General features: G+C 35.6%; 1 protein-coding gene across 8 annotated transcripts in view; it reads left to right on the plus strand.

Moving 5' to 3' along the window:
• Positions 1-26985, plus strand: part of LOC136845348 (uncharacterized) — a 138894-nt gene that overhangs the window by 110137 nt on the left and 1772 nt on the right. For 5 of the 8 annotated variants that reach the window (XM_067115592.1, XM_067115594.1, XM_067115593.1 and 2 more), the window contains 8 exons: positions 313-537; positions 4590-4732; positions 8618-8774; positions 12018-12665; positions 21194-21384; positions 23465-23645; positions 25085-25339; positions 25915-25982. In XM_067115592.1, the coding sequence (XP_066971693.1) occupies positions 313-537; positions 4590-4732; positions 8618-8774; positions 12018-12665; positions 21194-21384; positions 23465-23645; positions 25085-25339; positions 25915-25982 (1868 nt within the window). Of the gene's footprint in view, positions 1-312; positions 538-4589; positions 4733-8617; positions 8775-12017; positions 12666-21193; positions 21385-23464; positions 23646-25084; positions 25340-25914; positions 25983-26131 lie in introns of all 8 variants that reach the window. The other 3 variants (XM_067115597.1, XM_067115598.1, XM_067115595.1) reach the window with 1 other exon arrangement.

A 26985-nucleotide genomic window follows, 5' to 3' on the forward strand; every position in this document is an offset into this window, starting at 1 on the left:
TGAAAATGGACGCCATTGTTTATTCCATCACTGGCTTGCTCTCAGACAAGCAGCTTTCCTTTATTTAGGCATTACACTAACTGGAAAAGGATGTTCCCAAAAGCCAGAGTGAGTTAGGATTTGAGTATCTAGTGCCATTAGTATAAGTGGCTGCAGCACAGAACAAAGCTGGAGGACACTGGTTACGAGGTGTGCTTGTGTGTGTGTGTGTGTGTGTGTGTGTGTATGTGTATGTGTAGAGAGAGAGAGAGAGAGAGAGATCCGTTTAATTCAAACGTCTACACTAGCTTGAACCTTATTCTTACTTTCCAGGCACATCGGACGTAGAGAGTCTGTGGTGGTACCTCGAAGGGAAGCCTTTAGACACATCCTGGGCTTCTGCTGGCGAGGGCATCGTCGTCAACCGCCTGGTAATGACGGTAGTTCAAGAGAGATTCCACAACGCCTGTGTCACGTGTCGTCTCGTTACTACCAGTGAGGAAGACCCTCACATCGCAGCCAATATCACGGAGAGATCGATTACTGTCGCTATGTTCTGTAAGTATGCATCACCCAGATCGATTGCAGTTGTCAGTATTGTGAGTCTACGTTACTTGTATCGATTACTGTCGCCATGTCTGATGAATCTACTACTCTCACCTAAATTATTATTGCCATGTCCTGAATCCAGGTCACCCAGTTTGATTATATCATTTGAATGTTCTGCGCCTGTCACTTAAACCGAATAATTGTTACCATTTCCACTGAGTTCACACCAGTCAGATAACTCAAATGCTACTGTCACTGCACGTGAATATTCTGTTCAAATCGGTGTAGATTTATCACAAGAGTTAGGTTTTCATGTATCATGAAGAATGCATCCATGAAACTTATTGTAAGCATTTTGCGCATTATACCACAAAATACAGCTAAATTACAGGCCCAAATACTCTGAAATTACCGTGTTTTATATGTATATATGTATATATATATATTATATATATATATATATATATATATATATATATATATATATATATATATATATATATATATATATATATATATATAATCACAACAGGAGCCACTGCTCAAATCCACATCGACGGGGTAACGAGGGAAAGCACAGAGCATTTTCATGATTTATTGTGCCGACGTTTCACAAACCATCTCGGTTGCATTTTCAAGGCTGCAAATATTTGAACACCATATTACTCGTAATACTCTTAGAATATTTCGACAAAATACATAGATTTACTACATTGACATCCTCAGTAAAAGCAAAATATAGCAGAATAGTGAAATTTAAAAACAAATCAGAATACAAAGATATAAAAAGAACGTAAACTTAAAAACTTAAAAATGTAAAAAAAGACGTAAAATAATCTTGACACCACTGGTTACATCAATATATTTAAAGTGAGACAAAATAAAATTAGTAAAAACCAGCAAAAAAAAAAAAACGAAAAAATTGAAGGTCAAAATAAAATTAATACTGCCAAAAGAAGAAACATAAAAGCGCAAAAACACTACGGAGTAAAACACCCACCCAGCGGGCAGTATCAAAAAGAGAAACTAAACAGAAGAACCTTCAGAGACCGAGAAACGAAAGACGAAGTGCAACGGGCCATTACGTAATGTACAATTGGATGGAGGAATTCTGCGAGTTTAATGACGGAACTAGCTTTTTATCATTATGGACTCTAAGACGTGAAGTTCGTTTTCATTTTGTACGTGTCCTATGATTTGGAAATATTTGCAGCCTTGAAAATGCAACCGAGATGGTTTGTGAAACGTCGGCACAATAAATCATGAAAATGCTCTGTGCTTTCCCTCGTTACCCCGTCGATATATATATATATATATATATATATATATATATATATATATATATATATATATATATATATATATATATATATTTATATATGGATATATATGTATATATATAAATTGAAATCACTAAGTTTTACTTATATACATATATATATATATATATATATATATATATATATATATATATATATATATATATATATATATATATATATATATATATATATATATATATATACATATGTATATATATACTGTATACGCTACCGGGGTCTAAGCGATGTCAGGCAGGGCAGCCGATCGAGACTACGGTCTACCCCAAAGCCAAATCAAAAGTCCTTCAAAAGAAGGCATCGTGCTTACCCCATATAAAAATGGGAAAAAGCACGTTAAAAGAAGAAGAAGAAGATGCTGGAGAGTTAAGCAGTGGGCCTAGCGACACATTGGCCACATGTCATAGGTATTGGGACCTGTCCCCCATTGGCTGTCGGCCTAAGAAACAGGAGATCAGCGCCTGCCCTATGAGCCTACAGAGGCCCAGGAGGACTTTAACTAATATATATATATATATATATATATATATATATATATATATATATATATATATATATATATATATATATATATATATATATATATATACAGTGGGGACAGGTCCCAATACCTATGACACGTGGCCAGTGTGTCGCAAGGCCCACTGCTTAACTCTCCAGCATATATATATATATATATATATATATATATATATATATATATATATATATATATATATATATATATATATATGTACTCTTTCTCTGTGGACATATATCAGCCAATACTTCCGACTGTCCCGTTGGCCATCTCCACGAATTTTGCAGTGAACATGTTCTTTACTTCCACTGTGGTGTCATTCCCTTTACCGTTTTTCAGCTGTCTATTCGTTAAATGCCAGTGTTATTTCTTTCTTATCAAACTCATCTCATTTTGTCTTCATTTATTTTACAGTCATATCTCCACCTAAGACTACATACACACATATATATATATATATATATATATATATATATATGAAATTTTTTTATCACACCGTGATGTATATACAATCATGAAGCTCATGATTATATATATGTATATATATATATATATATATATATATATATATATATATATATATATATATATATATATATATATATATATATACTGTATATAGGCACATATATAGCCTATATATTTACTTGGAGAGAAAAGACTCAGAATATGACTATAAACTTAATTAAAACGAGTTTGATAAGGAAGAAGTGACATAGGCATTTAACGAATAATTATTGTTAAGTGGAAGGAATGTAAGAGTTAACGAATAATTATTGTTAAGTGGAAGGAATGTAAGAGTTATATATATGCGAAATTCATGGAGGAATCACAGCGTGAGCAGGAAGTGCTGGCAGGCAACTGAGTACTGTAAGAGAAAGGAACAGCATTTTTGAAGGGCATTTTCGAGATAGAACAGACAGTTGTTTGCTGCAGGTATGTTAAAGGATGGACCAGATAATAAAAAAAAAAGGAAGTGGGGGGGGGGGTGAGGCGCAAAAGAACGAAAATGCAGTGGCAGAGTTATTGGATGTGAAAGATAGAAGAAAGGGTGGAACACTATTCTGAAGCGTCATGAATCACTGTCTTAGCTTATCCGGATGGGTTAACTTACACATTTATTTACTGATGTTGGTGTCTCTTTAATTTTTTTTATTCGTTATTTTCTTCTCTTTGTTGTTCTTCTCATAATTTTCTCTCCTCCATATGTGGGCAATCTGTTAGGTTCCGTATGAATGCTCGGTCATTTCGAATAAGAAGAATAAGAACCAGATGTGAATGATGTAACAGTGGAAAGGACCATTGCAAGTTTATGGCTGGTTGTGGAAATCTCTGTTGAGGGTGAAAATTGGGGCGATAAAGATGCTGAAAATGGAAAGGGACCAAGAGTTGATTAGATTGCAAGGGGTATGATAGGATCAGGTGGCAATAGCATGACTGAATGGCAGATAAGTGTATATGAAGGATGTTTGAGTATGAAAAGGTTGCAAAACAATCCATGAAAAGGACAATCGTTCCCCTCTTAAAGGGGGAAGATAAATAGGAATTAAAGGTATTGCCTTATTTGGTATATTTAGAAGGCGTATGGTATAATTTTGACTGTGAAAGTGAGATGGGAGGAGCAGTTTATGTTTAGAAAAGGAAGAGGATATGCAGTTCATGTATTGTTATGAAACATTCATATCATTAGTATGATAGTGTAACAAAGAAATAAAAATATAATTTCAACACTAGTAAGATATGTACCTGAATTCGACAGATATGTGCACGATTGAGAAAGAAATTATGATCCTTGGCGCATAAGTTTAGTGATGAATTCAGTCTTCTAATCACTGTTGATTCTAATCCAATCCAGGAGAGAATATTTTAAGTATTCTTTGGATTTCAAGACTTCCAGTGGAAACCATATACAAAAGAATGAGTGAGTCATGAAGTGAAGATGCCCTTGAGGCCGTTATGATATACAGATCTAGTGGGCTCTGTGAAGCGATGCATTTCTATGTGTACGTGGTGGTGTGTGTGCAATGATTAAAAGTAATAACTGTTGCTTGTCTTTTGTGTCGTTGATATGCAATGTACATTCTAGATTTTCGTTTTTGAAGAGTGTCCAGGAATGCATTAGGCAAAGTATGAAATCATGACATTGAGGACATCCTCGTTGTCGCTGCTTTTATGGTGATAATATTTCCTTTCCTTTGCAGACGTTCCGGTGGCCGTGATGAAGAGTGATGGAGGACGGGCTCTTGTCGGCGGTGGTCTGGAACTGACAGAAGGACAGACGCTGTCTTTCTTGTGCTCTGTGCGATCAGACCCGCCTGTCTACAACCTGATCTGGCTTCACAATGTAAGCAATGTGGTATAAACTTGTTTTGTTGGAATTAAATATGACGTTCATTCATGTAAACAAGTTCATATGCGGGAATATAGTGTCATCGTTGCTTGAAGTCTTCTACGTTCCTTATCTAAAAAGAAAGATCGAAAAAGAAGTTGCTCTAATCGTTTACTGGTTTTACTTCCATATTGTGTATTGAACAGCCATCGACGCTTACATTCTGCAAAATCACATCATTTCAGTGTCCTATTAAGACTGACATTATTGGAAAGCAATGTCGTTCCGGGGAAACACATTACCTTGATTGTTATTATAGAAAGGGATTTTTAACTTACGAGATTTTGAATACATGTATTGTTGATTTTTGTTAAAGGCAAAAAATCAAAATATCCGGCTACCGGGTTAATTTTTGAAATACTTGACCTCTAAAGACAAATTTTTACCATATCAGTGATTTATAAGATTACCTGTATCTTTTTCTTCACAACTTTATTTTCCTTCAAATAAGGGCTGTTACCTTTCAGAAATTTTCGGTCATTTCATATCCAGTGCGTTAAGTCATACGTAAATGGATATGCTTTCAGTCAATTATTTTGAGGAATTTTCGAAAATAGCTTAAGACTGCGCTCGCTCTTTTTTTACAAAATAGTAATTTCTTGCATCCTTTTGCCTCATATCTTTGACCAAGCCTTTTATAATTACAGTTTCTGAATAATCGAAAGTTCTATAGTTGGATGTTTTTTTACTGTAATCGAACGGTCTTGTGTGAAATTATGAGGCCAATAGAAATCAAATTAACACAAACAGAGAACATATTTCGATTGACACCACTTCAACCCTGATCACTGGTTTAAGTAGCTCGACTCTTTATATGCAATGTGCAGGTGTGGAATGACGACTTTGGCAGGATTAAATAGAGATGATGATTAACTTTCCTGTTCTGTGATTGGACGGATCAAGACGCCCTTCTATATTGGTCCTTTTAGCTCTCACTGGGTTGACTTTTGTGGGCCCTGATAGACTCATATTCTCATTTTGATTGATGATGTCAGAATCAAGAATCTTCCCTCTGCAGCGACCACTAATTTTGAAAAACAGCTTGGCTTTCCTCCAGTTCATGCTGTGACAGGAAATCTGAGAGCCTTATCTTACTCATCCTTTACGCTCCATTGAACTTTGTGAAATGGATCTATCGGTCAACTAGACGTAGATTTCATTGCAATCCTTGCATGATGATTTGTAAACGCCAGATTCAGGTTTTTTATTTGAATATACATTGCCCATCGGACCATCTAATGCTTTTAGGATTATTAACGGATTATCGGTTCTGAGATGTTCAGTAACATTTTTTGTATTTTCAATGCACGAGAGAGTGTTGTTTTCGTGTTTGTAATTTGAAGGAGTTTTATAGTGTATTTTCCTTATTTTGTTTATGACTTTTTTTTTTTAGTAATACCTGCAGGATAGAATAGCTGAGTCAGATGCTGATATATTTTATTATCTCCAAGTCTTTTTCGTGAAACCCATGTGAGCATATTCTAAGCGCTGTAAGAAATTGCAGCCAACCATGGTCTGTTCTGAGACATTATGATAACTTGAGAAATGTTAAGAAATGGCGAAAGTTGCCTTCATATATATAGTAAAAGCATATTATGTCTGTTCTCTTGTGATCGAAATGCTCAGGAAGGCCAGTTTGCCGAATTTTTCTGATTCAGTTTTGAATTTCATCGTTGGACTCAGCATATAGAGATTTAATGGACGGCAAGATATCTGTTCTGAAATATTCCAGGTAACGGTTCGCTGATAGGGGGCGAGGGAGCTGACCATACAGCAGCCGAAATTCTTTTTATAAAAGTTACCATTTTAAAGAGTAAACGTTAGTTACGCATAGGTCAACACAGACAAGGGGGCAGTGACCTTCGCATTGTTTGAATTCTTACCTAAGAAAGGTACACATCATGGGTCGGGACACTGAAGACGGTCATTTTATTTTTATATCAAGTAATATATTGTTTTGATATGTATTAGAAAAATAACACCAAGCAGACTCCCAAATCCTCATTTATTTTGTGGAACTCGGGCCACGGCTGTCTCATTCTTTCGAAGAAAAGTGTGAAATGCTCTCCGTGAGCTTATTTCTCTGCATTTATAGTTATTAGGCTTTAGGAGGGACCATTTTTGCTGCTCCTTTAAAAGGCAAGATTATCACTATTTTTCAAAACTGCTATTTGGACTTACAATAGGAAGATATATGCATATACATATGTATATATATATGTGTATGTATATATATATATATATATATATATATATATATATATATATATATATATATATATATATATTTATTTATTAACAGGAGGTGGCCACAGAGAAAAAACAAAGCCCCTAATCACTGCCTCATTCATCCTTTTAACTTTTGAATCATGATTGAATCTCATGTGCAGAAACTTCCATAACATTAACCATATCAGACACTTAGCCAGAAGGCTCATTAGCAACACATCTAATTCCTACGTACACTCTCCCGCTCCCAGAATAGTAATGTCCCTCCTTAACAATACCGCCTCCACGCTACTTAACTAACCTTTTCTGGATCTTCCGCTCTTTCTTCCTCCTGACAACTCCCTAAGTGTACACTTCCACCAGCCTATCCTTTCCATTCTCTCTGCCTGATCGAACCATCTCAGAACAATAATCCAGCCTTTCACTTGCGCTAACCTGAACTCTTTTCCACATATATATATATATATATATATATATATATATATATATATATATATATATATATATATATATATATATATATATATATATATATATATATATCTTCCTTTTGCTACTCTTTCACTTCTTACGCCAGAAGTGAAATGATTTCAAAATGATTCCCTTCCCTCGATTATGCGACTGCTTCTTTCTGACTAAAATTTGTCTAAAATGGAATTTCTACGTAACTTAATTTTTCTCTTTAGTCGATACACCTACTTGAGATGAAGAGATGCGTTCCTTTGTTTTGTTCATGTCTGTATGCAATATCTTTTAGTTTGTCCAGTGTCTTAACCTAAGCGTCTTACAATATAGTAATGTATTTTACGACTGATGCCATGATTTTTTTTTTTTTGTTTCAAGCCATGTGCCATTGTGTTCATTCTACTGTTTTGTCCTCGCGGGTCTGGAAAATGGGATTCAGTCCATGATCATTGATTTTTGAAAATGAATGTGAAAATGTTGAGTCGGCTTGTGGCCACCATGTTTTTGCTCTCTCTCTCTCTCTCTTATCTCTCTCTCTCTCTCTATACATACATATATATATATATATATATATATATATATATATATATATATATATATATATATATATATATGTTTACACATTTATATATAATAGAGATTGCGTTGCTTTCAGAATTCAAATACCTTTTTAGTTTTCGGTAAAAGAAAACTATTGAGATGGGTATTTGTCTGTCCGTCCTTACTTTTTCTGTCCCTGCCCTCAGATCTTAAAAACTACTGAGGCTAGAGGGCTGAAAATTGGTATATGTATCATCCACCCTCCAATCATCAAACATACCAAATTTCAGCCCTCTAGCCTCAGTAGTTTTTATTTTATCTAAGGTTAAGGTTAGCCATAATCGTACTTTCGGCACCACCTTAGGTACCAACAAAGCAGGCCACCACCGGACCATGGCTGAGTTTCATGGGCCGCGGGTAAGAGTTTCATGGGCCGTGGCTGAAAGTTTCATACAGCATTATACGCTGTACAGAAAAGTCGATTGCGCCGAAGAAACTTCGACGCATTTTTTACTTGTTTGTTTTTGTCGTTAATATTATACAAGCAAAGATTATTCTTAACAAATAACAGCAATAATTCAACGAACTATCCGCCCTACATTTCAGGGCAAAAGGCGGGCCGTGGGAGGGCGAGTTTTGGCAAGGGACAATTCATCTCTGGTCATTTCGCCCGTGACGCGCCAAGATTCTGGCATCTATGCCTGCGTGGCTTCCAACTCGGAGGGAGACGGCCACTCAAACGCCATTCCAGTCATCGTCAAGCGTAAGTTCCTTTCAGGTTCCGTCTTACTGAAAACCTTCTCTGCAAGGCAACTATTTTTTTTTAAATGTTATGTGGAAGCCATTTTATATCAAATTGGTATACAGATATTTAAGTTACAGTGTAAGTTCCTTTCAGATTTCGTCTTGCTGAAAACCTTCTCTTTGCAGGATAACTATTTTGTTTTATTGTTATGTGGAAGCCATTTTAAAAAATTATACAGATACTTAAGATACAGTGTGTGATTGCTGAACTGGAGCTATCAAATGATTCACACTATTCCGTGATCGTCTTTGTAAACGATATTGTTTAACCCAATAGCATTTGATATACCTATATTGGTTTGACGATGATTATTATTGAAATTGTTTTTTCAAAGGCAATTGGCATGTCGTTTTGAAGTCAACCTTTTATTTGTTACATATGGATATAACTGCATAAAACAGTTATCAGTAAGGAACAGTGGTAGTTATTCATGGACAGTTTATTGAGATATATATATATATATATATATATATATATATATATATATATATATATATATATATATATATATATGTACACACAGCACACACACACATATATATATATATATATACACACACACATATATATATGCATGTACACACACACACACGCACACACACTTATATATACATACATACATATATATATATGTATATATATATATATATATATATATATATACAGAGTATATATATATATATATATATATATATATATGTATATATATACAGAGTACATATATATATATATATATATATATATATATAAAGCTAGTGCGCTTACGAGCCACGTACTTTTAGTACGATTTCACTCTTTAAACAATAGAAATGAGTCATCATGCCATAATTACTAAATTCCCTAACTGCAATCCGCATAATTAAAAAGCTTTCAGAGAGTTAATGCAGGTACCAGGTGTGCCATCGTTTCAAGGCCGTTCTTTGTCCACAGAATTTTTAACTACAAGAGAATATTAATTTTTTGCTACATCAATCAAGTGCAGGAAAAAATTTATATTTAGACCTTCGTTCTTGTTTCTTGTAGCTACTCCTCACTGAGATAAAATTTCTAGAATTGCTTTTGGATAATTCATTTAATGGGAAAATTGTCGGTAGCCTGCTACCTTTTAATTTTTGTTATATGAGGGACCGAAACAGGACATCAGCCCAAACAAACGTTCGTTATGGGCTATAACCTGATCCTCCAGGTCTCCCACGATCCTCATTCCCCCTCCGCCCCCACCACAACCACCGCCACCTCCTCCTCCTCCTCCTCCTCCTCCCTCCTCCTCCTCTTGCAGCCCCCATCTTCCATTTTGGCAACGTTACCCTCGAAGCAGTGATGCAATTTGACAGACAAGTTTTATTTGGAAATGGTCGTCTGGCTTTCATAGCTGAGAAATGACCGTCGGTATAAAGAGTCATATTTGAAAAGGAAAGATGACGAATAACCAATGTTTATTCAAAAGGAAATTGAAAGAGTGGGAGAGGAGCGCGAGGAGATGGATTTACTGTTATTTGATCCTATTTTAAAACTGCAGGTATACATTCTATATTTGTAAATGATGAGTGTTTTCCATCTTTTTGGGGAAGCCTGAAGATGTATGGAAAAATGACAGAGAAACACAGGGAACCTGATATACTCTGTATCTAACAGAATGTTTATGCAACAGACATATCCATTTCAGATTTTTAACCTTGAGGAGAAGAAGCAAATAGGATATTGGAGAAATGATCTCTCAAAGTGATGCACTTTACAACTGCATTAATATTTTATGCATATATGTATATATATATATATATATATATATATATATATATATATATATATATATATATATATATATATATCAAAAACACAATTTCTCTGTTTATAAAGTTATTACTCCCATAGAGGACCTCAGTGATGCAGAAGATTCAAGAAAGGAGATTCTTTATTCCTAAGCTTTCAGAGGTCAGTCTGTCTCTATCTTGAATATGGTGGCAGACTGGCCTCTGATGGCTTGGAAATAAAGAATCTCCTTTCTTGAATCTTCTGTATCACTGAGGCCTTTTATATATATATATATATATATATATATATATATATATATATATATATATATATATATATATATATATATATATATATATATATATATATATATATATATAATTGTAATAGCAACAATGCCCTCTTAACTTCTCGAATTCTTCGCCTTTTTGGATACACTTGTCACTACAAAGCCTTAAGATCCAAGTGGTCAGGTCGGCAACGTGACCTCCTTGTGATTATGGTGACACGGGTTCGTTTCCCGCTACCGGACATCACAACCACTTTAATTTCTTGCACTTGGATCTTAAGGCTTTGTAGTGACAAGCGTACCCAAAAAAACCGCGAAGAATGCGAGAAGTTAAGAGGGCATTGTCACTATTACAATAACATATGTATCTGGTAAAAAGTGACCAGTACATTCTACATACATACACGCACACAGACACATATAATAATAATAATAATAATAATAATAATAATAATAATAATAATAATAATAATAACAACAACATCACTTGTCGTCTGAATATATGTATTAAGCAACGTTAAGTCTGTTTTAGTACTTGGATGAATAAGTGATAAATATGCCATACACTGTCGGCACAAACTCTTCACAATCATTGGAAACAGGGGCTTGAGGTTAGCAGTCTCATACCACAGTCATGTCTGAAAATTGGAAGAAAAAGAAACAGAATTATTTATAAGTATTTATATATATGAATATATATATATATATATATATATATATATATATATATATATATATATATATATATATATATATATATATGTATGTTATATATATAAGCAGTATTTATTGTATAGTAAATAAATAGCTCTTATTTAACTAAAACGTCAGCAATATTACTTTCTTGTTTAATATTGATCAAATGTGGAAAAAAAAATAATCCATCTGAATATGAATTTCAGTGATGTTCGTCAACTGCACTGTGCACATTTTTAAACCATCCAAAAGCCATATCGTTTCTTTCTGCTTGTCATGCTTCTGTTGTTCGCATTTTTAAGTTGCGTTAACTCTTGTGAAGTAAATGAATGGTAAAGGGATCAATATATGTACTCCATGTAACACATGTAACATGTCCATAATCTGAGGAAATGAAAAACAAAGCATGTAAACCAAGTTACGTTTAGCTATTTGCTATGTCATGTCTCCTTTCTCCTGTATAGATCTGCCTTACTGCTCTGGTCCTGCGCATCGAACGCTCGTAGTGACAGCTAACACTACAGTCAGTCTGACTTGCCAAGTGGAAGCACAGCCTCAAGATATCACCTTCACCTGGAAGATAGGTATTCCATCCCTTCCCCACAGACATAGCCAAAGCGCAAGAGGTCATCGAGCTAACTATGGATTCTTTTTCGACCCCGAGTCCAGCCACCCTTTCCCTCGCAATTTTGATTCCGACACTGGAGAGACTTCCACAGACCTCTATGAGGACGGCACTTCCAACCTTATCTTTCCCAAAGGCTACGGCGAGATGCATTCCAAAGGTCTTCCCTTCCTTCCCAGTGGCCCTCAGCTCCATCTCGGCGCCTCTGAATCTCGTAGCTCCTCGCTCTTGGAGAGTGAGGGTGCGGCTTCCAATAAGATTGACTTGGCCTCTGGCGGGGTGAACTGGGACACCCCTTGGACAGAGTCGATGGTTGGCACCCCCGAAAGAGGAGGCTGGAAGAACGTGAAGCATCAGCGTGATCCAACAGAGCCTGGAAGGTCGACCGTTACCCTAACCCCTTCGACGTCAACTGTAGTTGGGTGTTACGCTCGTAATAGTGTGGGTCATATAAAGGTTCCGTGCACGTACACACTCACAGTAGTTGGTGAGTAAACAATTAAAAATTTTCTCTTTCCTTATTTTTTATTTCTCTGCTTCATGAAATCTGATGATCATCACGGTAATTAAAGACCAAATCATGCTATCATACGGCAGAGGTATTTATCATAATCATCGTAGCACGTTAGTTAATTGGGACACCTGGTTATACAGTTATTGGGTTTCAAGCAGGTAAGTCACTTGCCTCAGATATTCATATAATGCTAACCAACTGATGAAATTTAAACCTACGCATTGCAAAACAGAATTGTATTTTCATATTTTTTGTTACTGTACTCTTAATATAGTTTAATTAATGCATTTGCATTTGCAGATTGTGAGGATTCTTTACTTTTATTTTTATATTTCAATCACCAGCAGTCTGTTCAGTAATAGTGATATGGTTGATATAGTTAGATATTAACAAGAGCTTTTTAAAATCATTCACTCAATAAGAACAGAACACTAAAAATTAGTTTTCATAAAGTTCTATTGATTTATTTATAGCCTAAAATAAAAAGTAAGATATAAATACAATAACCTTACATACATTCACACAAATTCACGAAACCGGCAAGGACGAATCCCTGTTTCATTTTTCCCTACGGTATTTTGCATACTTATACATATGCATATATATTAAAAGCAGTTTTTTCTATAAGCGAGTGTTCCATACCCCCATCAATTCCAAACTATAAACTTTTTACCCGTCTGTCGTCCTGCATTCTGTGCAAATTACCTTAAGACAGTGATATATCTTTTCACCTACATTAACCTTACTGCTACATTAATCTTAGCGCTATTTATTTGTGTTAACGCATTGTTCATTCTTTCAAACCTTCTTGAACTGCATAATATATATATATATCATACAGACACGCACACACACACACACACACACACACACATATATATATATATACATATATATATAAATATATATATATATATATATATATATGTATATATATAAATACATCTATCTATCTATCTATGTGTCTATCTATCTATATATATATATATATATATATATATATATATATATATATATATATATATATATATATATATACATATACACACACATATTGCTACAAGTGAATGCGTGGTCTTGAGTTTATTGGCACAAGGAGAAGGTAAGGTTGCATCTAACCATGCTTCCACATACAGCAATGTCATTCAGTCAGTCAATTATACAGGTAATTATAAGAGAAAATCTCAAGATAATGATGAGAAAGTATTGACAATTAATTCAAGGTTGTGGAGGGCCACTAGGGTCCTGATACATTGCAGCAATGTGTGATACTTGAGAAGACACTGCATAACAATTACTTTAAAAGGGAACAAAACACAAGCAGAAAGTGAGGCTGCACTACTGAAGGGGGACAGACGGGATACGTGAATTACTTCTATGGGTGAGAGGGCCTTCTGGGCACTCGATGCAGGAAAATTCTACAAGAACACGCCCGTCTTAGCGGGCGCGATAGGAACAGACAATCGGGGCAGAATCGGTTCACAGCGTCAAGTTTGATCTGCAATGATACAGTCAAGAAGTTGCCTGATGAATGGATCTTGGCACTGAGGAGGTTCTGCTGAAGGCAGGGGATTCCTCTCTCATAAATATTCCCAGAAGTTACTCAATAATAACACTTCACCAATCCAAATAATAGTCAACAAACAGGTCACTAATGTCAGTCCAGGTATGGAAAGGAAGATGTGATGAAAATTATTAATGGAAGAAGGAAAGGTGACTTGCAGTCTCAACGTCTCACATTACCTTGTCCTCAAGGACGCCTCCGTGGGCTACTGACGACGGACTGTGGCACTTGGGGGGGGCGTGCAGGGGGAGGCTAAGCTATGACTGGCAGATGCTAGGTCAAGAGGTAAAGTGGGGAGCTGGGGGCTTGGGCGAAGGAGGGAGGCTTTCTGCCTCTTGTCTGGGTTCTCTTGAAACCTCTAGTCGGTCTCCGTCAGGCGCGGTCCACGGCTCCCTTTTATGGGGTTTGACCCACGGGTCACAGATGTATGATGGGAGTTGGGGCCAAGGGGTAACCACATGGCGTCGCACCTTAATTTCTGGCGCCAAGTCCCTCATATCAAATTTCTCTTCGCTAAAGGTGTCTTCTGGCTATGTCGGTGGCAATTACTCCGCTAATCCCAACATCAGGGTCCTGTGAAAGAGGAAGAGAGAGTGAGAATCACCGTTTCCAAGAAAAAGAGGATTAAGATCTGAGGGGAGGGTGTTATTAGATGAGGAATAGGGAAACTCCAAATCTGGAGGATCTAGTTGATCTGACAAACAAATTGTCTGTGCTCTCTGGTTGTTCGTTTTATTGTAATTTGAGGCTAGAAGGCTGGTGTTGTACGAGATATGCAGGTGCAGGTGCATTCATGCCGTTTGCATAAACTTGTAGAAATATATATTGCATAAACTATATAGAAATATATATAATATATATATATATATATATATATATATATATATATATATATATATATATATATATATATATATATATATATATATATACATAATATAATAAATAATCATCAAGAGGACAGAGACACAGATATACAAGCTGACTTTATTCCAACGTTTCGTAATGATCAAATTAATTACATCATCGGGGCTGTTAAAATGAAAATTAAAATTGTTGTAAAATCGTAAAAACTAAAACTAAAAGTTAAGAATTGAAAAGCTGAAAATTATTCATATAAAAATTTCAGAAGTATACACAAACATTAAAATTAAAGAATTTTTTTTTATTTTAAAAATCATTACAATAAAATGAAAGGGTTACAAAACAAAAGATTAAGGACCGACCTAGAGGAGTGACAGCGTTAAACTAAACGTAAACATAATAGAAACAACACAAGTCAGGATAAATATAGAGGGGAGGAGGGCGTATGAGTGTCTAACGATGGGACAAGTTGTTTAATAAAAAGTGATTCCAGAATAACAAGGTCTTGAAGGTTGGTGGTATGGCCTAAAATGCAGAAGTCTTTATTATCATTGTGTGTTTTACAAATTTTTGAGTGATTTCTGATATTGGAATGTTCCGGGTTTGAAGTTCTGCTACCTGTACGGAAGCTTACGCCACGAACCAGGTAGCAGAATTTCAAACCCAGAACATTCCAATATCAGAAATCACTCAAAAATTTGTAAAATACACATTGAGAAGAAAGACTTTGGCCGTGGCGTAAGCTTCCGTACAGGTAGCAGAATTTCAAACCCAGGACATTCCAAGATCAGAAATCACTCAAAAATTTGTAAAACACACATCGATAATAAAAACTTCTGCATTTTAGGCCATACCACCAACCTTCAAGACCTTGTTATTCTGGAATCACTTTTTATTAAACAACTTGTCCCATCGTTAGACACTCATACGCCCTCTTCCCCTCTATATTTATCCTAACTTGTGTTGAATCTGTTATGTTTACGTTTAGTTTAACGCTGTCACTCCTCAAGGTCGGTCCTTAATCTTTTGTTCTGTAACCCCTGTCACGGCTATTTTCAATTTTAGTGTACTGTATATTGTGTTACCTTTCATTTTAATGTAATGATTTTTTTAAAAGAATTGTTCTTTAATTTTAATGTTTGTGTATATTTCTGAAATTTTTGTCTGAATAATTTTCAGCTTTTCAATTCTTAACTTTTAGTTTTAGTTTTTACGATTTTACAAAGAATTTTATTTTTCATTTTAACAGCCCTGAGGATGTAATTAATTTGATAATGACGAAATGTTGGAATAAAGTCCTCTGCCCATCATTGATGATTTTAAATATGGATTGACTCTGACTCCTTACACTTAGCTATATATATATATATATATATATATATATATATATATATATATATATATATATATATATATATATATATATATATATATATATATGTATATATATATATATATATATATATATATATATATATATATATATATATATATATATATATATATATATATATATATATATATATATATATATATGCAATGTCTCGCTCGATCGATTATTGAGATAACTCGTTATTATGGAGGTGGACTGTCGATATTAAATACGAAGGATAGTTTAATAACTGAAGCCCTTAAGATGAATTGCTAGAGTGCAATATGTAGAGTAAAAGGCTTCAAAGGATGGACAATTTGTTAACACAAAGAGGTAGCATTTAGATAAAAAGATAGCTCACTGTGTAAGGGTAAGTTATACCGAATGCTGGACGACATAAGGGTTCGTTCGTTCCCGGTGTGAGCCAGAAATTTTTTTCTGTGGAACATGTACACATGTATTCTTTATTTCCATCATATCTCACGGTGAAGGGGTAATTCTAGAGAAATGGTACCGACTGAATCGCTGATGGGTTGGGAAGTTGGGTAAAATTCGTTGGTGTGTTGGTACCGCCTTGGCCTGTCACTCGGGAGACAGGTTAGTTCCAGTGTGAGCCAGAAATTTATTTCTGTGAAACACATACTCATGTGTTCATTATTTTCACACATGCACATACATTATATATATATATATATATATATATATATATATATATATATATATATATATATATATATATATATATATATAGAGCCTCGATGGCTCAGTCGGTTACAGCAGCAGCTTCGGACTTCGTAGAGGTCTGTATGGTTCAAACCCGCAGCCGACTGATCAAGAGAGGCAGACACTTTGCTATCCGTGTAGACATCCCGGGATTATATATGTAATCAACGGATAGGTTTGCTTAAAAGCAAATGGATGTTACAGACTAAATACACACACAAAACAATGCCACTACAACACCTTCTAAAAACATAACAAACATCTCACACGTCTCGAACTCTCGCCATACCCGCGCAATAACTTCTCGCTGTTGGGAAGAAAGGGCGTTGGGTCGGGTATGATACATGAAACATGCGTACCGGGGTCTAAGCAATGTCAGGCAGGGCAGCCGATCGAGACCACAGGTCTACCCCAAAGCCAAATCAAAAGTCCTTCAAAGAAGGCATCGTGCTTACCCCATACAAAAATGGGAATAAAAGCACGTTAAAAGAAGAAGAAGAAGAAGAATATATATATATATATATATATATATATATATATATATATATATATATATATATATATATATATATATATATATATATATATATATATATATATATATATATATATATACTAACGAACAATTTTTAGAACTCGCTAATAATTTGTCCTAATTAAATTTACCTTGTAATTTGTATTTTAGCGCTGATGATGAAGCCATGCTTCGAAACGTAGGCTGCAAATAAAATTGAAATATGCGTCACCTCCTATCCTTCCTCCTATATATATATATGTATATATATACAGCATATATATATATATATATATATATATATATATATATATATATATATATATATATATATATATATATATATATATATATATATATATATATAAACCACAGCTGTCATTGCTACATTCAGGCTTTACTAGTATCGTGGATATGTTCTCTGTGCAGAATATTCACACATGAGGCGTTTCTTACATCTGAACAGAAGGGACACCTCCGTCTTGCACGTATTCATATTCCTCATGAATATGAAGAATCCTTTTTTTTAATACCTCTGTCGCTCAGTCTAACCAGCACTTTGAAGATCTATCTCTTCTCCAACCTCCTAACGCTCACGACCTATATGTTTTTAACATGTCGTCCTCTGTTCTTTCCCCATGACCAAACCATCTCAAAACATTTTGTTCCACACTGTAAATTTTTCATTTCTTCAGGTCATCTCAGCAGTTTCAAGCCTTTTCCTCGAAGTTTACGTTCAACATTCCTATTTCAGTTTTATAAAGGAGAACTGGCACAACCCTTCAGTTTCTTCTCAGTCATACAATCACTCTGCTTCCTTCCTCATTTCACTAATTCTGTGACACACCTCATCTCTCATACTACCATCATCCGTTATGTTTATTCCCAAACACTTATACGAATCAACTACTATTCTTCGACCATCTGTATTCCATCTTTTTTTTCCATTTACCCTCAAAACCTTATCGTTGTTTGTACTTACGCTCAACATTCTTCTGTCAGAATTACATTCATATTCTTTCATTAATTTTTCTTTACCATACCAGATTAGTACTGTATCATCTGCAAATATCAGTCATCCCATACTCCACTCACAACTTATTTTCCGATTTCAGAACTTTGCAGCAAAGTCTGGTGTCCCTTCTCAGACCTTTTTCATTACTCCATCTAGGGAATGAGAGTACAGAAGTTAGCTGAGAGGTAGTAAGGAAATGTAGGTGATTTGATAGTCATTATATCCCAAGAAGTAATAACAATTCCTCCAAATGGTTCAATTAAAAAAAACATAAAAAAGCTTTGAGTATTTTTTTGCTTAGTTTTAATTATAAGAAAGAAATGGTAGACTATTTTTTCCAATCAGTTGACGAAAAACTAAATACATTGAATGAAATTCTATGAGGAAATGCAAGAGCCAAAACAAAATTTTATAATTATTCTTCTGTTCCCATTACTTTTGTTCATTTTCTTCGCTGGGAAACACCCTTTGCACTATATTCGTTACGTCCGCTAATGAAGACAACTCACAGAGGAAAGAAAATGTTTTTCGGCTGGAGTGGAGTTGGCGTGGATAGGAACGAAAATAAAAGTAGTTTAATGTAAAAATGATAATAGAAAATTGCTGTAGTATCGAAGGGGTGTAATAATCATGAACGCCAAGAAAATTTAATATTTATTTATTTATTTATGTATTGATTTATTTTTTCACTCATTCATTCATGTATTTACTTAATTTGACATACTTTACTAGGCTCCTCCTACTTAACCTAATAATCTGAGGGAGCAATCTCCATGTCTGATCAGCTGATCTAACAAGGTTCCCTTGTGGTCTAGATGATTATTTAATTAGTAGGGAAGACGGGAACCCACCTATTTCCCATTCCCTTGTGGTCTTGATGATTATTTAATTAGTAGGAAGACGGGAACCCTCCTATATCTAAATTTACCAACAAATTGTCATGCGACTTTGAGTGCTGTGGCTTTGTAGACTTAACTCCATTATTTTTTTTTAGTAAGAGTCCAGTTTGTATCCTCAGAAAAATGAAGGTTGTCATAGAAACTTTGTCAGCTGGAGGAATACTAATAAGAGGAAACTTATCCCATTAGTAATTAACCAAATACATTAATAGTTCTCCTTTAATTGTTGTAGACAATTGTAGTTTTTTCCAAAGATGTATTACTTGGAGTATCTGCAATGAACCTGACTTTGATTGTCTGAAATATCGGCAGCACGAATCTGTTGCTAACTTTTTCCCTTAGTACAGACATCTTCTAAATGTTTCGTTATATATAGACCAGTTATTCCCGTAATGGCATCAGGGAACGGCACGGCATCAGTAACATGCAGAATGCAAGTTAAAATGAGAGAAATACTATACCAGAGTCTGAGATTATGTTAGATAGAGATTACTTCCTTTTTCTTGAACCCAATTTTGGTAGGCACTCCATCATACTACAGCAACGTAAATGACATAAAAATTCCAAATATTGCATCCAACCATTCAGAACCACCACCTTCCTTTCCCATTTGCTATCGGAATTTCACTTGCATCTTCACCACTGACTAAACTCTCAGGCCCAGGAACGTACATGAAAACTTTTGGCAAACACCTGTTAAGACCGGAGGCCCAAACAGGCAAAATACAGTAAAACAGAGCTTTCCCAAAAGCCTGATCTGATAGTGTGTATATCGGAGGTGAAGTAGATGTATATACATAGTGAAATGGCTCTTTTTTATATGAAAATTTTAGGAATTTTTTCGTTTAGAGGACTGGTTTTCGCTGACCAGGCTAGGACTTTACTTTCTGAGACGAGGAAAACATAGCTGTTTCCAAGACAAAAATTAATGCTAAAAAAAGTAATCCATAAATTTATCGCAGGAACCAGCTGAAAATTCCAGACGATAAACAGAATTTCGTGTAAGAAAGGAGTGATACGCACTAGTTTTTGTAACTGTAATAATCATCCTCACTTCAGCTACTATCATCCTGTTCCTCCTTATCCTCCTTTATCTTCATCATCATCGTCACCCGGAGTTGCTGGAATACTAGTTACTATTAGTAAAATCACTAATTTTTTTCATTAAGTGTTGATGAACATTATTCTTACCGCTGTAATAAATGAATAGATCGAGACGGTGTTCTGATATTATTAAGCGGAACTTCTCGAGAAATTCAGTTCGTGTTTATTGTGAAGGCTGTAACATCTACGGTACTATTATTCCCTTCACTATTTTTCTTCTACTATATCAAAATACCACGATGTGAAGTGAATCCAACATTCTTCTCATTCCATTTGCATATAAACTCACATGTGTAACAATGTAAGAAATTACTGTTTAAAAGTGTCCTTTCGTTTCTTAATTTTTTTTTTTACGTTAACAGAATTAAATCTTTACCAAGCCCTGGTGCTAATAATATTCTTTCCCTTCTACCAAAACATCTCCTTTTGTATGCACCTTACAACAGAGCCGCCGAAAGCACTGCAGGACTGCAACATAACCCTGGTAGGCATCACCAGAATGGAGGTGAGATGCGATGACCCGACCTATGCTCAAGATTCAGCGCGTGATGTCAATAGCGTGTTGCAGGATGGTCAACATTCCCCAAGCATGAGCTTCGTTAGGTCGCCGGAATCAAGCACCAAGGCCAATTTGGAGGTAAGACGGATTGTGAACGCTGATGTTTATGTGAATTTATTTTATAGCCAAAGTTGATAAAAAAAGCTTGCTCTATAAAGAAAGAAAATGAAACCATCTCTTCATAAAGTACATTTTTTCACGCGTATCGCCTTTATTCTCTCCTAATATCCGAACTCGCTCAGTTTATTTTGATTTATCTGCATCTCCAAGCGAAGCAGAAAGTGTTAAAGGTTGATAATACTCGTCAATGTTTAAGACTTTCTGCCTCACATATTTATCTTCCATTTCCAATTGTGCCACTTCAGTACTGCATACTAGAGGTGGATCGACAATTTTCTTCATTATTCCATGATTTATTCCACTTTGCACGTTTTTATTTTTCACAGATTTTGCATTGACCTCAAAGACTCGCCTCCCATGGTTCACCTCGTCGTCTCTCATTTTGTTGCATCCATACGTTTAACTTAGAATACTTTTATGAGCAAATAACTTTCGTTCTTCCTCACATCTTCCTTGCTTCCAATTCATATCATTAAGTTATTATTGTTAAAACGAACGTTTAAATTCTTCGTCTTGCATCACTCATAATTTTATTCTTGTCTGTAAATAATCTTCACTGTTGCCAGGTAACACAGGCTCCACGCCATCCATATGCAGATGATGCTACGCAGAAAGACATGTTGATAGACCACACAATTACTCAAGACCTATATATGAAAGCTGTCCTCCCCCCCCGCCCCTAAATTTTACTGCAAACAGAAATTTAAAGCCCCTGATATATTATCTTAACCCTACACCAATGAGCATTCAACATTACTCTTCTAGCTATGTTGTAAATCTGCCACATGCCCTTTTATTATCAAAATTCTCATTCACTTACTTCATAACAAACATCTGACCTGCTTACAAATTTTCCTTGTCAAAATCTGCGATGTCATTCCCTTTAAGACTTCAGTCATCCGTCTTTCTCACTCAAAATTCTTACAATCGTTTTCAATGATAGTAAGTAGCCTTTTGCCTTTATAAGTCACCTTTCATACTAAGGGCCAATCATTCTATTTCATCAATCCTTAGGAACCTTTCCCCAAAGTAAACGTACTGTGCCCACACCCACACAAAACCTTGTGCACACACACACACACACACACACACACTACTGTATTACAATCAGTACCTTTTTTACCATCTCGCTGACATAGTCAGGAGACTCCTCGTTACAACGTCCCTCATATTGCCATTTTACTGTTATTTACGTCACAGATTTACTTTAATCCATCCAACTCCTCGATCAATAGTTGTTTTTTCTCTTAAATCAACTGTCTTCTGTAACAGGTCATGTAGTCTCTCCATCACCTCAGATTTGGATCCCTTCGAACAGCATCTCTCCCTTTACCTCTTCTTAGCCTAAGTCCACTGAACCTTTGGCTTTGCCTTCATTTCCCAGTAAAACAAATGATCTTTTTTCTTTAAATTTCTTAATCAGCTTTCTCCAAAAGCTTGAGTCATCTCTCACCTTTTTCTCTCTCAGTACCCCCAAACTTCTCTATTCTTGCTAATGTTATTATTTTTCTTCATCAGCTAGAAAACGACGCTGCTTAAGGCAGGCTGCTGCTGCTAGCAGTCGTTTTCTGGCATAAGGTTTAATACTACTCAGTTTTCTAGGAGTTTTGACTACAGCGAAAATGTGGAATAATTTGCTAGTGTAGTTATGGAATGTTCTGATCCCAAATATTTAAGCAAGGAGCAAATTCATTCTTCCTCTCTGCTGACGTCTCCTGAATTTCAGGTGTATCGGTTTTATTTTTATTCCCTCATATTTATTTATTTATCACCTTTCCTATAACTTATCGTTCTCCGAAGGCTGATTTCCCTTTGGAGCCCTCTTGGGTTTATAATCTATTGACTCTGTCCATAAGGGTTTTCAGCTGAAGATTTAAGGAACAAAAGAAAAAGGCCATCTCTTCCATGCAGTACTACGTGACTTTTTTCAGCGTACTTTAAATTGATCTCCAATATTCTAATTTCTCATTCCCCTTATCTGTATACATAAACACGGCATGACACCCTTAATGAGATCAATTCTTTTCCTTATTTTCAGGTTTGGTCAGGAGACACCTTGGTGGCGAACGTAAGCGAAAGACGCCCTGTTTTCAGCGTACGAGGTCTGCCTCCAGACGCGCATTTGCGCCTTGTTTTGTACACTGCCTCCCCGCATTCTCGCTCAACGCCTCTCTACCTGTTCGCAAAAACCCAGCCTCGAAAACATGTACACTTATCAGGTATGTTCCAGGTTACTAAGGCACTCCTGAATAACAGGTAGCTTCAGTGACGGGAGTAAAATTAAAGTGGACCAAAGCAACTGGTTTTAAATCTTCAATCGTCAAAAAAAAAAAAAAAAAAAATAAATAAAAATAAAATGATTAAATAAATCAATAAAACATGGTCAGAATGCCTGCGGAACAGAATTGAATGTATAGCAATGCTGAATTCGTACCTTGTCATCAAGAAAATATTAACCTATTTCCTTTTGTGATCCCACCCCATTATTCGTGTCTGAAGGGGATCTCTGCAGAAGATTTATGCACAGACTCTCCTCAGGCTTTGGACCATTTTTCAGCGAGCTTCCTTTTTGCCTTACCGCGGGTCAAGAGCCCGAAAAGATGCAAATATCCCGTTACTTATGAAGATTATGTTAATGTCTAATCTTTATCCAGTTGTCCGTGTATCTCCCCCAGAAAATTATGATTGGAATGTTATGATATCAGTATTGTTGCTATTCTTTATACATTATAGCAACTGCATTTAAATTGTTTTTTCTTAAAAAAAAAATTGCTACTCGGCTTACAAGGCTCTCTTTATATCAACCAAAGTACCATAATTATTTAACAGTCGGATGGAATTAAAAGTATAAGAATGACCATTTTCCGGTAAAAAATCCCATGTGATATAAAAGATTTCCCCCAGAGAAATGCTTTTTCTGTTAGTTTGGGAGTAGGCTTTCTAGTTTAATCCTTTTCTCCCCCCACATGGCCGTAAGTCTCCCCTCAAAGTGGGCTGTTAAATGGAAGCAACATCGCCTATTATAGCTTCACTGATCTGAGGACCAATATTATTGTAAATATGTTATTTCTACTGGAAATATAGTATACGCAGACACACATACCTACGCACGTATATGTAAATATTTGTATATACATATATGTGTGTATGGATTAGTACAGTATATTTAGTTTATAAGCATCCATAGGGTAAGTTCAGTGTTTGATTTTTACAATCAGCTTACTTTATTTGATTTCCCTGTAATTATCTGGAATTCTTCATCAGGTAAATAGTAATGATCCTACTGCGTATACTCGATTTCTGTGTTTCGGGCATAAACTCCTTCATCGTGCACTTAGGATTATTATCTCTTGGTTTCTTCCATATACGCGTGTATCCAATTTTTGTTGCTTCAAACTAGTTAATATAACTTTCTTTCTATTTACTAAAACGTACATTCTTATGATAGTTTATTTATTTATTTGGATTCATATTTTCATACAGCACATCTGTTGTTTAACCATCTCCATTAAGTCGTTAAGCTTCATCTCATCTTACAAAATATCGTATAGTATCTCATAAACACGACGTATCTGGAATCCTGTATGTAAGTTGCATCACATATTCCATTCCATTCCATTGACTTTTAACGAGTTTCTTTCCGTCCCTTCCTCTCCAGCTCCTCCTGCACCGCAGTCTCCGACGCAGCCTCCCATAGCCGAACCTGGTTTGGGAGTAGGGACCAATCTCCTTGATGGAGTCAACTGGAGACTGGGTGGCATCATGGGCGGTGTTGTAGTCATGGTGGTGGCCTTAGTGGTGGGAATCGTAATGTGGGCGTGGGAAAAGTTTGCCTCACCGTCTGATCGTGCTCAAGTGCCTCCGCGCCAGCTTCAGCACTACCCTGGGATTACTCTCGATACGTTGGCTTCCGGTAAGTTGTACGGTTTTAATACTGGGAAGAAATATCAGCATATGGATTCTATTGCCGGGATAGCAGTTCTTGTCTTTTTCATAAGAGATGAGTTTCTTTGTGATTAAATTATCAAATTCATTGTGACACAATATGTAACCCACTGCAACCGTTGGTATTTAAAGTAATTTACCCTTTCGGTAAAGTGCCTTGACTCGAATCTCAACTTTCACACGTTTTACACAAATTTAACATGAAATTTTTGGGCAGTAGATAATTTCTTTCTTTTAGGTAAATTTGTTTCCTCTCTCCGTGTGTAGAGATATTAAGCAACCTTATTTTCAAACGAATTTCTTAGTTCATACAAAAAGTTGTGGCTTGTTAAAGGCTGTAGATTTTGCGGTTGTTAAAAAATTGTCTTTTTTATCATAAATGATCAGTCAGAAGAGCAGTGACTTCTTGATTTACATAATTTCTCAACAAAGAACACAAATAAATTTCTTTCCCAAACCAGTACCTACAAAGTAAGATTTTGTGTGCGTTGTCGAGATTGTGTTCAGTTAATGAATAAATGCCCCTTCTGGTTCTTATGGCAGAGGGCTCGCTTAGTGACGAAACAAGCGTCGTGGGAGGAGCACCACCTGTTAACGAACCACCTGAGCAGGTAAGGTCATTGCATATTGTAGTTCGCATACTTTCTTTAGTAACACGAAATCGAAGTGACTGAATATGTTTCAGAACTGAAACTTTCTAGAAACTAATTGTCAGAGAGTTTTGAAATAGTACGTTTTCATTCCTTCCTTTTCCGATTAGGCGAAAGTAATCGGTGAAGAACACCAAGGAGTCCTGACTTACAGCCTGTAGACTTTGACCTCTAATGGCAAACGCGGGGACGCAGTGCGTGATCTGTTTCCTCAAGATCTGAGGAATGACGAAAGCATCCTTGCGGCCGTTCCTCGTGAAGACATATCTGAATCAATTCCGACAACACCTATTTTACTATTCACATTTCCCCCGTTTACCTTTCGCTTATTTAGTTTTCCTTTGTTGTTATGTCTTCATTCATGATACGTAGGTATATTCGATTAAGCTTTCTTCATTAGTCGTAATTACTGACTGTCTTTGCAAGTCTTTACCTTCTAGAATTTGGTAGCTGTCATTTGAATTTTAATCTTTTAACTGAATTCACGCCTCTACCCACGGAAATGAAGAAATATGCACATACTGTACACATTTCCCAGTATCTTTTTACAAGTTTATTTCCTCTCCTTTCATTTCGCTTCTTTCGAATATTTTGATTAGTTGGAATTGGAATCGTACAAAAATTTTTTTCTTTAGTTTTCCCACGATCTTTTAATGACATTATTTCCACCAGTCTGTCCAACGAAATTACCCATCCGTTGAGAAAATCAGATTTCCTTATAATGTTTCGTAATCTCTTAAAAGCCGTGTCCATATATTTTTAAAACATTCCTTATATAGTGATAATTGTATCTAAAATTAAAGACACAGCATGTGAAAATTCAAAGTACAGAGAGCTTACCAAGAGAGGAACTGAAAAAGCCGTGGGAATTCCATGCAGGAGTTCTCCAGGCCTCTTCTATGCGCTAGATGTTGTTGAGTTCCCTCTTTAAAAGTATTTTCAGAAAGCTCCACATTTGATTACA

This window comes from Macrobrachium rosenbergii, chromosome 13, assembly GCF_040412425.1.
Source record: "Macrobrachium rosenbergii isolate ZJJX-2024 chromosome 13, ASM4041242v1, whole genome shotgun sequence".
NCBI lineage: Eukaryota > Metazoa > Arthropoda > Malacostraca > Decapoda > Palaemonidae > Macrobrachium > Macrobrachium rosenbergii.